Raw genomic sequence first — 15534 nt, 5'->3', positions numbered from 1 at the left:
TGTATTTGAAAACCTGGCGATCTATTTTAGCCATTCTTGAGGATCAGGCATATGATTGGATCCACCATGTGGGGCAGCATAGAATGGCTTTCCTTTCCTCAGAGTGCGGTTAAGATTTACTTGGATTGCAGCAGCTTTCTTTCGATTAAAGTGGGCCCTGGCGCGGGAAAAGGCTATTCTGTCTTGACTCCCATTCGTAAGTTTCCATTTCTTATGTAGGCCTTGTTTCATTTTGAAGCTGTTGTTGAGGTCAGCAGTCCACCACGCTCTGGAACAGGGAGTTACTGTTACTCGTTTGGTGGCAGCATAGTCGGTGACGGATTTAATCCAGTTAGACAAGAGTGTCACTGCGAGGCTGAGGTCGCAGTCAATGAGGACATCCCAAGGAATGCAGGATGCTGCTTCTACACAGAGTTGAGGATTGAGGTATTTAGGTACTGAAACATATTTGATTATTTTGTTGTCAGGGATGTTGAAATTTGGCACCTGCAATGACCACGTCAAAACTATAGGCTGGTGATCCGACAGGAAGAATGCGATGGGATCATCCTCAGCTGTGCACGGTGTTGAAGCAAAAGCGAGATCCAGTAGGTTCAATCCCCTGGTGGGGTTCTCATTGACCCGTGTCATGTCAATGGATTTGAAGAACTCACAGAGCCTGATAAAGAGGTGATGGCGGTTTGGAGGCAGGTTAAAATCACCACAAACGAGGCGTTGTGCAGACGGACGAAGATGGTTTAAGAGCCAGTTCCCTAGATCTTCAATAATTTCAATTGTAGGCCCTGGAGGAATATACACAGATGCGATATCAATGTGGCTGGAGTGGAAGCGTAGCGAGACTATAATCGCTTCGAAGGCTTGAGTTGTAGTTGAGGTAGAATTCTCATATGAGAATAGGGAGGTGTTGTACAGTATGGCTACTCCACCGCCTCTAGATTGCTCCCTGGAGGCAGACAGCATGTGGTAACCAGCAATAGCTGAGCAGAAGAGTGTGTCTTGATTAGGTTGAAGCCACGTTTCCACGAGGCAGACCACGTCAGCGACCTGGGAGAGGAAGATCTGTTCTGCTGAATCTAGTTTGTTCCTAATGGACCTGATATTTTGGAAGTACACCCTGATGACAGGTGTTCGACGAACTTCCGTCCTGATTGGAGGTGTCCTGAGTTGGCATGTTCGCGAGCGAATGGCACGACTTCCTATCGACAAATGCACTGGTATTTTATGTGGACCATCACATAAGGGACTCAGGATACTCTTATTATGGCGGAGTGGTGCTTTGACTGTGGCGCTTGGCAGAGCAGTTGTATGAAAGGAGGACTGCTGAGATCTTTGGAGGTTGTCCCGGAATGAGTCGTCAGCTGTGGGTGGTGATGTTGCAGACTTGGTTTTGGTGCAGAGGTGGAGGTTGGGGAAGGTGACTGGTTCTCCTATTATAGAAGGGTCGAATAATGGTGCCAATAGGCCAGATAGATTCGGTTCCAACTAAATTGAACAGGTCTTGTGCGCATTCAACCCTGAACGATGCGCAGCGGGGGTTCCTGGTGTGAAGTTGCTGCACCTTTAGTCGAAGGTTTAGTTGATCACGCAGAACCTCGGCAACATGATTTGCTGTGGTATTTGGGGCTAATCGAGATATGAAAAGTCCACTAGAGGTTCTGGACTTCTGCCGTCTGGGAGGTGTGTGGGAAGGCTGCAGTTTGGAGTTGGTCGATGTGCCAATTCGAAGCCATTCACGTGAAGCTATACTTGCTCGTTGGCTCACTCTGAAGTTCATACGTGTACTATCCTCTGGTTGCATAGGATAGGATGGATTTGCATTGGGATGAACTGGGAGTGGATTTTGTAGTGTGGAAGAATCCGCTGGCTCGAATATTGTATTCGCTCCGACACTGAGTCCCAGGCCTTGTGAAGATGAGCAGTGCGAGTGAGGTATGACGGGACAGGCATTGAGAGAAGTTGGGTGTGAAGGTGGAAATGATGACTTTTGCCTCATTGGCATAGAGGTAGAGAATTCGTTATTGCAGGTAAGAGAGTTTCTATATGCGGTGCCGTTGACCGTTGGTGGAGCCTGCTTCTGTAATTGTGGAATCCTCTCTTTCGTTGAGTGGAATTTACATCAGTTGCCCCTTTCAGCTTCAACTTGAGCGTACGTGAATGTTGGGCTTTTGTGGGTGGTTTTTGCCCTTTCACATCTGTTTTTGGAAGCTGGCTGGAGCGAGGAGATGGCGCTCGAGGATGTCCAGTGTTTGGCCGTTTTTCAGATTGTTTCCTACCAGGAGCTTCTGATGGAGGACTGGGGATTGATTTTTTGCTGCATTCGGGGCAGACTGATACCGTAATGGCCTTTGGGTAATTTTTATATAATCTACTAAGATCGTCTGAGTTCAGAAGGTTAGTGAGTTTGCTCGGATCTGCTAGCTTACTCAGTTCGATCTTATTATAGATATCAAGGAGTATAAATTTCATCTCTTTGTTTTCTTTGTGTAGCACTGTGATGTCGTCTTGTAGCTCTGCCAGTTGTGCTTTTGAGATTTCATTTCCATGATCTATTTTTGCTATTGCTTCTGATGAGGGTGTCCTGAAGTTTAATATTTCTTTTTCAAGCTGGTTAATTCGGGAGATCAACCGCTCGGTACTCTCAACAACTGCGTCCGTGGTTGCTGAGCATGACACACTGGGTTCAGGTATCCTCAGTTCTAGACGTTTATCAGGTTTCACACCTGTGGTGTCGGTTCTCTGTTGCCCTGAGTCCTTTAACCGTGTAAACTCAGCAGAAAGTTGAGAGATTGCGGTCTGAATTTCGTTAACAGAATCCCTTAGCTGAATAAAATCACGGCGGGATACGCACTCCGGATCAGTTTGTAAATTAGATGAAGTGTCATCAATATTCCTTGAGTCATTTTCTGCTTGTTTGCAAAGTTGACATTTCCAACAATTTTTAATTTTCTTTGCGAGTCTTTTCAGGTCAGCGTATGGGCTACATGGCCCACAGAGGCGAACGGCTTTGCACGAAGTGCACACGAGGACATAGTCAACTTGATAACCACACCCTGTGCAAGTAGTAGGTTCGCTCATGTCTGCAGAAACCGTAGGTATTTGCTATTTAAAGGATTAGCAGCGTCCTTGAAGACAACGAAAAACTGAAAGGCAAATACAGAATACGTGGAAAGTCGCTGAAGGCACCGTGAGTGAGTGAGGAGTGGGTCAATGTGCCCTGAGGCGTAAATTCCAGAAATGTTACGGACAAGCTTAGTGTCGGCAGCTCGTGCAGGCAGGGAGTTCTGTATGTCGTCATACAATCCGGAAAAGCAACGGACAATTGTCTTTATCACTGAGACCAAAATAATATTCAAAATCAAAATTAGCCTGAATCGAATTAAGAGCTGCATCTAGTTATAGGTGTAAGTGCACTTTACTGTCACAGAAAGTTAGGGCTTTCTTTCAGCCTGGGTTTAGCATTGATGGGGGCACCCTCCCCAGTCAAGTGCAAGGTATTTACGTGGCAGCCACGAGATAGAGGCGCCTCTCTATATCCCTGCTGCCGGCCACATGGTGACCACTGCGGTCTGGCAAACAAAGGATACAGATATTAACGCAAATAACCTGCTAATTTCCCAACAGAAATTTCAAATTTTCTTACCGGGGAAGTCCACTAGTAGACATCTTTGAGTGAAAACACATTTTGAGACAAGAACTGAAGTTAAAGCACATTTTTAAACGAATTTATACGGAGCGTTAAAGTGCACGTCTTCACTATACGGCGGCGCTGGCTTGAACCCCACTCCTACAATGAAAGCAACGCGGAGATGGGGAAAATCCCTTGGGCCGTTTGACACGAATACACTTTGCACTTTATCCTTCTATGTTATTTTAAAACGATGTGTTTTTTTGTCAATTTTTTTGCCGCACCCTGTATATGTATAAGGATTGCACTTTACAGTACTTTCTTTAATATGATACTGTGAATGCATTACAGAAATATGCTCAGGACGCGTTCCTAATAACAGTTCCTACTGTGGCCCTAGCAGAAATACTCCCACAGCCTCAGTATTACGCATCAGTACATGCGTTAATTGCCTTCTGTTCTATTTAGAACAGCGATTAGCTATTCTGTTACGAAGATTAGCTATTTTGGCTAGGCCTCTCTGGTCGAGTGGTTTCCGACAGAGTACAACCGCAGCACACGCCTCTGGCTTAACTGTGGTTCTAGCAATAACTAGCAAAACCTAGCGAATAACATCCAACTACCACCATTTGACATTTCAGCATAGCAAGGTTAGATCCCCGCGTTTAATCTTACCACTGAGTTTCTAAAGGGATTGCTAAGATGAGGTTCTTTCACTGAAAGTTTGAAAATGGAAGTATGAAATCAGAGTATGATATTTTCCTGCTTCATTTTTCACATTTGCAGTGATATTTTATCAGCAGTCCTCAAAGAAAACCCTACCTTGGTTATCCTTTTAGAAACCTCAGGAGCAGGAATAAACCGCAGGGATGTAATCCTGCTATGCTGAAGATGCCAACTGGCGCTGCTTAGAAGTAGGGATAGCAAAAAATAAAATAATAACAATAATAATAACCAAATAATGTAACTGGACACAACCAACCACCCCATGCATTGGGTGCCAGTAAACGGCCTGCGTAGCCGAGTGGTCATGAGCGAGAGTGCAGTAGCACACGCTCTGAGTAGACCGGGGTTCAAGCCCCAGACTGCTGAATACGATCGATCTGCCAACCCGCACTAGACCAGCGTGGCAGACTATGGTCCATTTCCCTCAGCATGAATTGTTGAGGAGGCTTCCATCCTGCAGTGGGTTGATAATGGCTGCACTTTACCTTACCTTTTTTTTTCACCCGTCATGGGTCGGAAAAAATCCCATAAAGGAAAAAGGGTTTTATAATAATAAAATCCATGTACAGATCATGCTGTTTTAGTTCTTGACAAGGTTACTTATTTTCTTCAACGGGTAAGGAAGTGTTAATCTCAAGTTTGAACTCTTGGTTTGAGTTAGGGCCACTTTAAGGCCAGATCTACTACTTTATCATTTAGAAAAAAAATTCTTTCCCAAAAAGGAGAAAAAAAAATTATATTCATTATTCACTTCCAATATAAAACGTTTTAAAGCGACTACGAAGTAGAAAACCGTGAAAAATCGATAAAATTAGTAAATCGAGCGATTTGAATTGAAAAGTGTAGATAAACATTATCCCACCTTGTCACTTTGAGGAGCAGTTCCTATTCAGTAAAGACTAGGTTTACTTTGTGGAAAAGAAAAAAAAAAAAAACCCGTAGTTTTCATTCGGCCTGAGGAGACAGTGTTGGATTAAAAATGTGAGGTTCACCCAGACCCTCAGATTTTCAATCCCACAAGCAAAGCGGCATTAGCATTAGTAGAGGCATATGATGCAAGAAAGTCACCTTATGCAGCATCAGCCCAAAAAAAAAAAAAAAAAAAAAAACTTACATTTCACCCCTCCGTTCGTTCGAAATACCTGTCCAGCTGAGCCTTAAATTTATTTAGGCTATCAACTTCCACAACAAGGGATGGAAGTCTGTTCCACCAACCAACCACCCGCTGGCTAAAGGCAAATTTCCGCACATCTATTCTACATCTGTCTTTCCTCAATTTGAATTTATGCCCTCTCAGGTGATTATTCTGAGCAAGAGGAAGAATCCCACAAGGCTTTATACACCTCTATCAGATCACCTCGTTGGTGCCTAGTCTCCAGACACTGTAATTTGCAAAACTTAAGCCTTTCTTCGTAAGAGCACCCCTTTGTTCCATTCACTAATCTTGTTGCCCTTCTCTGTACTCGTTCCAGCAGCTCTACATCCTTCTTGAAATGAGGCCTCCAGACCTGTATACAGTACTCAAGGTGTGGCCTGACCAATGCCTTATACAAGGGAATAATCACATCCCTATCCTTGCTACAAAAATTCCTGTATATCATTGACACTACACCATGAGCTACCCTGGCAGCCCGTCTGCACTGCTCAGAGAACTTCATATCTGCCTGCACAATTACTCCCAGGTCCTTTTCATTCTCTACCACTGTCAGTGTAATACCACAGAGTTGATACGTTGCTCTGGGGTTACTGTTTCCCATATGTAGTACTTTACATTTGTCAGTGTTAAACTTCATTTTCCACCTTTGGACATTAAGCTTGATATACCATCATCAATATCATTCATAAATACAGAAAACAACAATGGACCCAACACTGAACCCTGAGGGACTCCACTAACGACATTAGCCCACGATGAGCAGTGTCCATTTATTACGACTCTCTGTCTTCTCCCCCTCAATCATCCCTCTATCCATAGCAGCAATTTGCCTCCAATGCCACACTGCTCTAATTTGTGCAGCAGTCTTCCATGTGCAACAGTATCAAAAGCCTTTCTAAGATCCAAATATATAATATCAAAGTTATTCCCTGCATCCTGTTCTTTTGTGACTGCATCATAGTATCCAATCAAATTGGTCAGGCAAGACTTTCCCTTAACAAAACCATGCTGTGTCCGAGCTATAACTGAAGTCTTGTCTAGATGATCCTGAAGTGCTTCTTTAACCAGTGCCTCCATTAATTTTCCTGGAACAGAAGTTAAACTCACAGGTCTATAATTATTTGTGTCAGCCTTTGATCCTCCTTTGTGAATTGGGGTCACATTTGCACTTCTCCACTCTATGGGTACCTCCCCTGAGTCCAAAGAAGCTCTCATTATTATGGCTAAGGGTTTGCTAACTTCCTTTGCTGCCTCCTTCAATATAACTGGATAGATCCCATCCAACCCGCATGCCTTTTTTATGTTTATCCTCAACAATTTCTCCTCCACTTTTCTCTCAGTTATTACAAAATCATCTAGCTCACTGCCAGAGTTTACTTCACCTCCGGCATTCCCCTCCCTGAATAAGTCCTCATGTGTGAATGTAGATGTAAAATACTCGTTTACTTTGTTAGAGACCTGAGCAGAATCATCGACAGTTGAACCATCAATATCCAGTGGACCAATCTGATTCATCCCTTTCCTGCTAGAGTTCACATAAGTAAAGAACTATTTTCTGTTTTTCTTTGCATCCTTTGCCAAGGATTTCTCAAAATCTGCCTTTGCCTGCCTAATCTTCTTTTTGACTTGGTCACAGACGAGCTTATATCTGTCATAGGCTTCTGTGTCACGTGTTAATTTGTATGTATCCCATGCATTTTTCTTCTCTGTTACATGTGTAATTAGTTCATCTGACATCCATTTAGGCCTAAACCTTGAACAATATTTCTTAGTTGGTAGTAAAGCCTAGTAGCTTCCAAGATAAGTTCTTTGAATGCTTCCCATTTTGAATTTGCTGTTGATAACATCATCAGTTGGTCCCAATGTATAGAATTTAAATCCTGTCTCATACCATCGTAGTCGCCTTTACGAAAGCAAAAACCCTTCCCTTTACCCCCTGATGGTAGTTACCTCTCTGAGTAAATCCCACTTCAGCACACTGTGATCACTGCCACCTAGTGGTTCCTTTATCTGCAGATTCTTAATGCATGAAGAATCACTACTGATAATCAAATCAAGAGTATTACTCCCTCTAGTTGCCTCCCGAACATGCTGATGGAGAAAATAATCATCCAATAAATCCACAAAAGCCTTGCTAGTGTGTGAGTGACCAACCCACAAATTCCAGTCAATATCTGGGAAATTAAAATCCCCCATTATAAGACAATCTGCTCTACTGGCCCACTCTATTTCCCTGTACAGTTTATTATTGTATTCATCAGAGTCATTAGGCCTATAGCACACTCCTACTCTCAATTTTGATCTCCCAATGCTTGTCACACCAAACTGACTCGACACTGCCCTGTCCAGCAATGTCGACTGACTTCACTTCCTTGGATTTTATGTGTGTCTTAACTAATAGCATAACGACTCTTCCCTTCCTATCCTGTCTATCCTTTCTGTACACATTATCTGCGTGGGTAGCACAGTGGTATCGTCACCGTCCTCCCCACACCGCGTAGAAAAGGTCCCGGTTCAAATCCCGTCGATGACGCGAGGAAATTCAGTGGGCTTTTTTCACTCCGTGGCTGAGTTAGTCGGTCTCAGGCGTAGATAGCAAGGTTTTTTCCCTCAGAAACTGGGGTTTTTTCGTCCAGCAAAACAGACAAATCGACCAGAGAACACACGCAAGTTACAGACACGAATACGGGTTAATGTAATCATTTACGGGTAACCCTAATATAGTAATTTGATTTTTTTTTTTTTTTTCTGTACACGTTGTACTCCCCAAATTCCAGTTCTGCATTCCTTATAACTGTGTGACACCACGTCTCTAATATCCCAACAATATCTGCCTTTGATGTTTTGAGCAATATCTCAAATTCATCAAATTTATTTACCAAACTCCTAGCAAAATTTGGTGTACCTGCACCTGTTGCTGTTCTTAGCTACCCTAACACAACCCATGTGTTTACTTGTATCGTAATGACTCCCAGCAGTCTCTGAAATACCCTGCATCTTGTTTTCCAGGCTGCTGCTCATTCAACAGAAGCAGTGCAAGAATCACTTTCACCTCTGCCAGTGGCTACTGTTAATCTATTAGTCCTTGTGTCTCCCCAAGCTAGCAGTTTTCCGACCCACCTAACACTGTCTCGATAGCATCAGCAAATATTCTTGCACCCTTCCTATTTAAGTGTATCCCGTCTCTGTAGAAGCAGTCTCTCCTGTTAACAAGTACAGACCAGGCTAAAAAAATTCTACCCCTTGAGCCTTGCACAGTCTTTCCAGGGCCCAATTGATCGACAAGGCTCTCATCATATACTCCCTCCTATCGTGTCTAGGCAGAATTGCATACATTTTCAAATCAACCCTAATCTGTGCGCGTACATTGGACAAAGCATGCACGCACGCAGCTTACAGACGAAATGCTAACACGTCATGGATTTAGATTGTGTTTAGTGGAAGCAATTCACTTTGCTGTGATGTTTATATTGAAAAATTTTGTAAATTTAAATTAAAGCTTTTATTATAAGTTTGTCGTATGGTCACAGAAAATAATTTGCTTTCAGTGCTCTTATTCCGTTCATTCTTTTAAAGTAGACATTTTAACAGCACATGCATAGTAAACTGTAAAGAAAGCGTTAAGCAGTAACAAAGTTACTGTATACTTATAAAAATGACAATAATAATAATAAATCAGGGAGAAATAATATGAGAGTAATAATAATAATAAAGTTATGAAACAGACAAACAGAAGTTATGTTTTAAAATAAAGGGTGAACTTTTCGCTTTATTCGTGGGATTCATTTGTTCGTTGTATTTCGACACAAATTTACGATGCGATTTAATCTTTAATTTAGAAATTTTCCTTTCTGTTAAATTTTGTAAAGTCATTATTCATACTTTTGTTTTTACTTACAGATACAAGTTCAGGTTTTTATACTGCTCGCTTTGTAACCGGTTCCAGTTTGACAAGCGGAGGTTTTCGACTGAACTTTAGACAAAACCCTTGCCCTCGGAACCCAGGCTGATGGCAAGGTTTTTCTTTGTTTTTTTTTTTTTTTTTTTTTTTTAAACAATCTAAATGTGTTTTTATCAAATTACTGAAAAATCAGCTAAGAAAAATATGCATTTTCAATAAAACCCTTGCTATCAATTAGACTTCATTGATTATATCCTAATTTCATTTGTAATTTAAATTATTAGCTGACTTTTTCTTTTTGGTTATTTTATTTAATTTTTGTTTTCGAGATATATATTCTCGGATGTATAATTTAAAAAAGAAAGCACAGGAAAAACGTCAAAAAATGCAGACAACTTTACTTAAGACAAATCCAAATGAATAGGCCTCCTCTTTTGGTTGAAACTCTCCTGCAGAACATACGAAGTGTACAGAATAAAATCGCTACACCCGAAACGATCACCTTGTCAAATTGTATAATCTCATCTTATCGGAACCTGGACATCGGTTGAGCAAGAAGATTTTCAAGATCTTCAAGAAGATTTTGAAGAATTCGTTTGTTGTTGTGCACGAATCTAAATGTCCATCAATTAATTTTGATGGATAATTTTTAATTTTGCAATTCACATCAGAACTAAACTAACAAAATTTTCTCTTCACATTATTTCTGTTTATTTGCCACCACGGAATTATATACTAAATTTATAAACTGGTCTATCACTAAAATTTCAAAAAATAACTCTATTATTATTGGTGGAGATTTTAATCTACCTTCATCATCCAGTGATCTAACTTTCTCAGTTTAAAATATTAGGTTTAAAGCCATTAATCTGATTGCCTATCGTAGGAAACAACAGACTCGACCGAATATTTTCTAATTCTGCTGTGTCCACTGAACTCTGCTCTCAATTTCGTTTGTATCTGATCATGATTCAGTATCTAAACAACTGTATTTTAACATACCATCCCAGGCTAATAAGAATCCTGTCCATTAAAAGAGAGCTTTTAACCTCAAACGTTTGAATGAAAAAAATTTGTCTTGATCTTCTAAGCCTTGGGACAGCCTTGTCAATTGTCCTACAAGCTTGGCATGTACCTCCTTCACAACCTGGATGGCCTCAATACCAAAAATTGCTGCGTAAAAAATTTCTTCTCCCACTTTTCATTGAAATGTTTGGTGGACACCACAACTTGATTCCCTTTTACAAATTGAAGCAAAAGCCTTTCAGAAAAGTTCAAAAAAATCAAACAAGGAAAATGATTATCTTTCTTATCTCATCATAATCAGTTTACAAACTCAAAAGAAAAGAAATCCAGCGGTTCACATCTGCTAAGATTAGCAGATGTGAACCGTTGTAAATAAGCAATAAGTAATTCTACAATACACTCCAAAACATTCCACTCCTTACCTCCAGATTTTAATTTCAACTGTTGGATGGAACACATCATTCGTTTCAACAAAGAAACCAATCCTTGCACGGAATTTAAACAAAGTATACAGTCCGTTAACAATTTAAGCAACGTTTTTATCTCTAAAGATGTATATCTTTAGAGATAAAAACGATAGAAAAATACAGATAAAAATAAAAAACGATAGAAAAAAAAAAGATAAAAAAATACATATATATGTATTTTTTTTTTTTTTTATGAAAACCCCAAACACGAGAGGTATAAGAACCTATAGTATTTAGTACCGTGCTTGGGTTGGAGATTGAGAAGACGAAAGAAGATATTTGTTGCACGTGTTCGGACTGTTTTGAAAGAGAGAGCGGGAATTATAGAAGCTGATTCAGAAGAACAGTGCCGATGGAAGTATCTATGAGACAGTGGGTGGAGAGATCCTGTTAGAGATGAGTCATTAATTAACCTAACTGCCCTCTTCTGAATGGAATCTAGAAGCCAGAGAGAAGTTTTGGGGGCACCACCCCAGATGTGGGAACAATATTCAATGGTAGGGCGGATTTGCGATTTATACAGAGCGAGCAGCTGTTTGGAAGAAAGTAACGCCGAGAGCGAAAGAGAAAACTAAATTTTTTAGATGCAGAGGGAGCAATATTTGTAATGTGCTTGTGCCAAGAAAGATTAGAAGTCAGGGTAATCCTCAAAAGAGATATATCCTCGTGCCTAGAAATCGGAGTGTCATTAAAGATAAGCATAGGAGTAGAAGAATCCTTTTTGCGAAATATAAGACAAGACTGAGTTTTAGAAGGATTGAAATCAACTAAGTTGTCTTTGTCCCACTGGCGAATTACTTGGAGATCGGCATTTAGGGAATTGGTAGCGGAGGTTCGAGAAGTTGAAGCTGATTTATCAGGGCAAGGTTTCTCAAACTGGAAAGTGGAATGCAATGTGCTATCATCGGCAAAACTATGGATAGGATTTCCAGTCAATGGAAGGAGGTCATTAATATACAAGAGGAAAAGAGTGGGGGAAAGAACTGAACATTGGAGCACACCGGCATTAGTGGAGAAGTTAGAAGACAGAGTGCCATTTACCATCACCCTCAGTGAGCGATCAGAGAGAAAACAGGATAACCAATTACAGAAAAACAGTTGGCAAACCATAAGATGGAAGCTTGTTTAGAAGGCAAGTTAAGTGGATTGGATTACTGTTGCTTATTTTGTTATAGGTTTTCCTGTAACAGTTTGATTTTTAAAATATTATAGATATAATTTTTTAAAGTTAATTTTCATTAATATTTAGTTAATTTTATAATGGTAGTTACGAGATCTTCCTTAAAGACATCACAGGGTATTGTGACTCACACGGAAATAGCCGATGGCGATTTACGGGTGAGTCATGATTTAATCCTTTGCGGAACCTGTGGAATGTTTTCCAAGGTCGACCTGGTGACTAATCATAGCACACCTGGGGATCTTTTCTTTTTGATCGATGTAATAGAGTGCACCAATCTTAAATTACAATTTGGTGCACTGATAGAACAATTTGAGTCACTGAAAAAACGGGTGCTTGCCCTCGAGAATCGTCAGGGACTCAAGACTCCAGCAATCTACCAAGTGATGCACACCCGATTCGGGCCTCAAAACAGAAAAACTAAGTGCAAACTACTCTGGTTCAAAAGGACTTTGTTTTATTAGGAGACTCCATTGTCAGGGAAACGGGGAATATTTTTTGTAATAAGGATAGGTGGAGTAGAACCAGGGTATGTCTGCCGGGAGCAACTATTAATTATGTCACCAACAGATTGTCAGATTTTAAGGGGGATAAAGAGAATATTATTATTCATGTGGGGACTAATGCCATTAAACGTACACGATCTGACGATTTGTTGGAAAAATACAGGACCATGCTGAGGAAATTCCGCCAGCTAGGCCACGATGTCTATGTGTCTGCAATTCTGCCCAAACACGATAGGAGGGATTATATGTTAAAAGCCTTGTGGATTAACTCAAGACTTGAAGGACTCTGCAAGGCTTTAGGGGGGAAATTTCTATCAGCATGGCCCACACTTGTAGGTAGAAGGAATTTCTTTTGTAGAGACCGGATACACTTAAACAAAGGTGGTGCAAAGGTTTTTGCCAGTATTATTGAGGATACCTTAAAGGTTCAGAGAAACTGCTGGTTAGGGGGGGATGTGGGTAATAGTGACACGCGTTTATCTGATAATATTGGTCAAAGTAACTCTTGCACATACCTCAAGAGTTCTTATCTGTTACCCCAACTGGACATATTATCTTGATGTTCTAGGGGAGGAAACGTTTCAAGTGAGCGGGTAGTTAATGCCAGGGAAGAGAGCCTAAAACGCTTCAAGGGTTGTGTTAAGGTTGTTAAATATACAAGAACAGTAAATCTTAATTGTTTATACAGTAACGTTGAAGTGTCGTCAATAAAATGAGCGAATTCGAACTGCTGGTTAAAACAAGTAGCGTGGTTAAAATAATAGGGCTTACAGAGACACCCGGAAATTGGGGATGATGAGTTTCAGTACGGCTTGTATAATGTATTTAGGAAGGATAGGGTAGATAGAAGGAGTGGTGGGATAATGCTTCTTATCATAAGCAGCCTGAATGCGACGATAGTTTTACCGGATTCAGACGTTTCACATGCTAGTATAGAGTCTGTATGGTGTGAGATAGTTGGAAACAAAGGTATAATGCGAGTAGGAGTAATCTACAGACCAGGTGATTGTGAAGATTATGACAAAAGCCTCTACATTCAAATGGAATGGGCAAGTAAGCGTCAATGTCTTATTATGGGTGATTTCAACTTGCCACTAATTGATTGGAGTAAATGGGAAGGAAACTCGACATGGGGAACAAAATTTTTAAATCAACTAGACGACTGTTATTTATATCAACATGTCAGGAAAAGTACTAGATATAAGAATATCCTAGACCTCATCATCACACATGAATCAGATGACATAACAGGGCTGACAGTAGAAGAACCAGTAGCAGGAAGTGATCACGGGGTTCTACGGTGGATAATGATGATGAGAGAGGTAGCAGCAGTAAAAGAAAGGAATGGGTTTTACTTTCAGAAAAGGAAATTATGATGCCTTAATGTACTACATGGCCTCTATTAACTGGGTAGATATCGCACAGAGAATGAATACAATTGAACAGTGGTATGCTTTTAAAACATTAATCACAGATGCCTTGAATGCTTATTTACCATTTAAAAAAAAATACTCCACGAGGAGGGTTCCAAGTTGGATGAATAGTGAAGTTGCCACATTACTTGAACAGAAAAAGGTGTCATGGAAAGGTTACAGAGCAATAAAAAAGTACTGAAGACTATAACAGCTACAAGATTATCTGTAATAGAGCCACAGAAAAAGGTGTCATGGAAAGGTTACAGAGCAATAAAAAAGTACTGAAGACTATAACAGCTACAAGATTATCTGTAATAGAGCCACAGAAAAGGTTCGACAGGCAAAGGCAGTTTATGAGAAATCACTAGCAAACAGAGCAAAGAGGGGGGGGGGGGGTAAGGAATTCTTCACGTATATAAATGCCAAGAAGAGCAGGACAAACCAGATCGGACCTTTACGTAAGGGAAGGGGGATAGTATTAAATACACCAGCTGCCGTTGCATATGAACTCAACAGTTATTTTGCATCGATATTTACCAATGAAGTGGCAATGGGAAATTGTGGGAGCGAAGTTGAAAAATATGTAATTAATGATATTGAAATTTCGCAAGATTATTTAATGAAAAAACTTTCGAGCCTACAGGCCAGTAAGGCTCCTGGTGTTGGTGGAATATACCCTATAATCTCAAGGGAGGCGGCAAGTGAGTGCATTGAACCATTGAGGCTAATTATGCGACTTTATAGACTCTGGGAAGATTCGGTTGGATTGGAAAAGTGCCAATGTATCTCCCATACATAAGGGTGGCTCTGAGAGTGAAGTGGGAAATTATCGACCTGTCAGTCTGACTTCAACGGTAGGGAAAATCATGGAGGCAATGATCAAGGGTGGAATTCAGGATCATTTGGATCGAATTGAAATTCTCAAGGATACTCAGCATGGTTTTGTAAAGGGAAAATCATGGTTAACAAATCTGGTTCGCTATTTTGAAAGTGTCACTCACGAGCTGGATTTAGGTAATAATCCAGCTCGTAATAATTTCGACATCGTTTTTTTAGATTTCAGCAAAGCTTTTGACTCGGTTGCACATGAGCGGTTGCTTTATAAGCTGGAACAGGTTGGAATCACTGGGAAAATCCTTAGATGGATAGAAGGACGGCTTCAGGGCAGGAGGCAGAGGGTTGTGATAAATGTCTATTCCTCAGATTGGGTTGATGTAAGAAGTGAGGTTCCCCAAGGATCAGTATTAGGACCACTGTTGTTTTTAATTTTCATTAATGAAGGGATATCCCTTCATCGACATCGATGAAGGGATAGAGGGCGTGATGTCTAAATTTTCAGATGATGTTAAAATTGGTAGAGTAGTTAACGATCACTGTCAAGCTGAGCTTCTTTAGAGAGACCCAGATAGACTTCAGGAATGGTCAGAAAAATGGCAGCTATACTTTATTCCAACAAAGTGTAAAGTATTACACCTGGGAAACAGTAATCCCAAAATAACTTATTCTCTTGGTGGAGTTCAACTAAACCCAGT

The 15534-nt window shown here is 40.6% G+C and overlaps 1 protein-coding gene across 1 annotated transcript in view; it reads left to right on the top strand.

The window, feature by feature from the left end:
- LOC150074970 (uncharacterized) overlaps positions 1–9517 on the top strand; it is an 86636-nt gene extending 77119 nt beyond the window's left edge. The window contains exon 5 of the mRNA XM_090389014.1: positions 9408–9517. Within this exon, the coding sequence (XP_090245140.1) occupies positions 9408–9517 (110 nt within the window). The remainder of the gene's footprint in view (positions 1–9407) is intronic.
- Positions 9518–15534: the final 6017 nt, after the last annotated feature.

The sequence above is a fragment of the Mastigoproctus giganteus genome, chromosome 14 (genome assembly GCF_048544385.1).
Source record: "Mastigoproctus giganteus isolate SK-2022 chromosome 14, ASM4854438v1, whole genome shotgun sequence".
NCBI classification, from domain to species: domain Eukaryota; kingdom Metazoa; phylum Arthropoda; class Arachnida; order Uropygi; family Thelyphonidae; genus Mastigoproctus; species Mastigoproctus giganteus.
The sequence above is the reverse complement of the archived record's forward strand: the minus strand, read 5'-3'. Positions and strand labels throughout refer to the sequence as shown.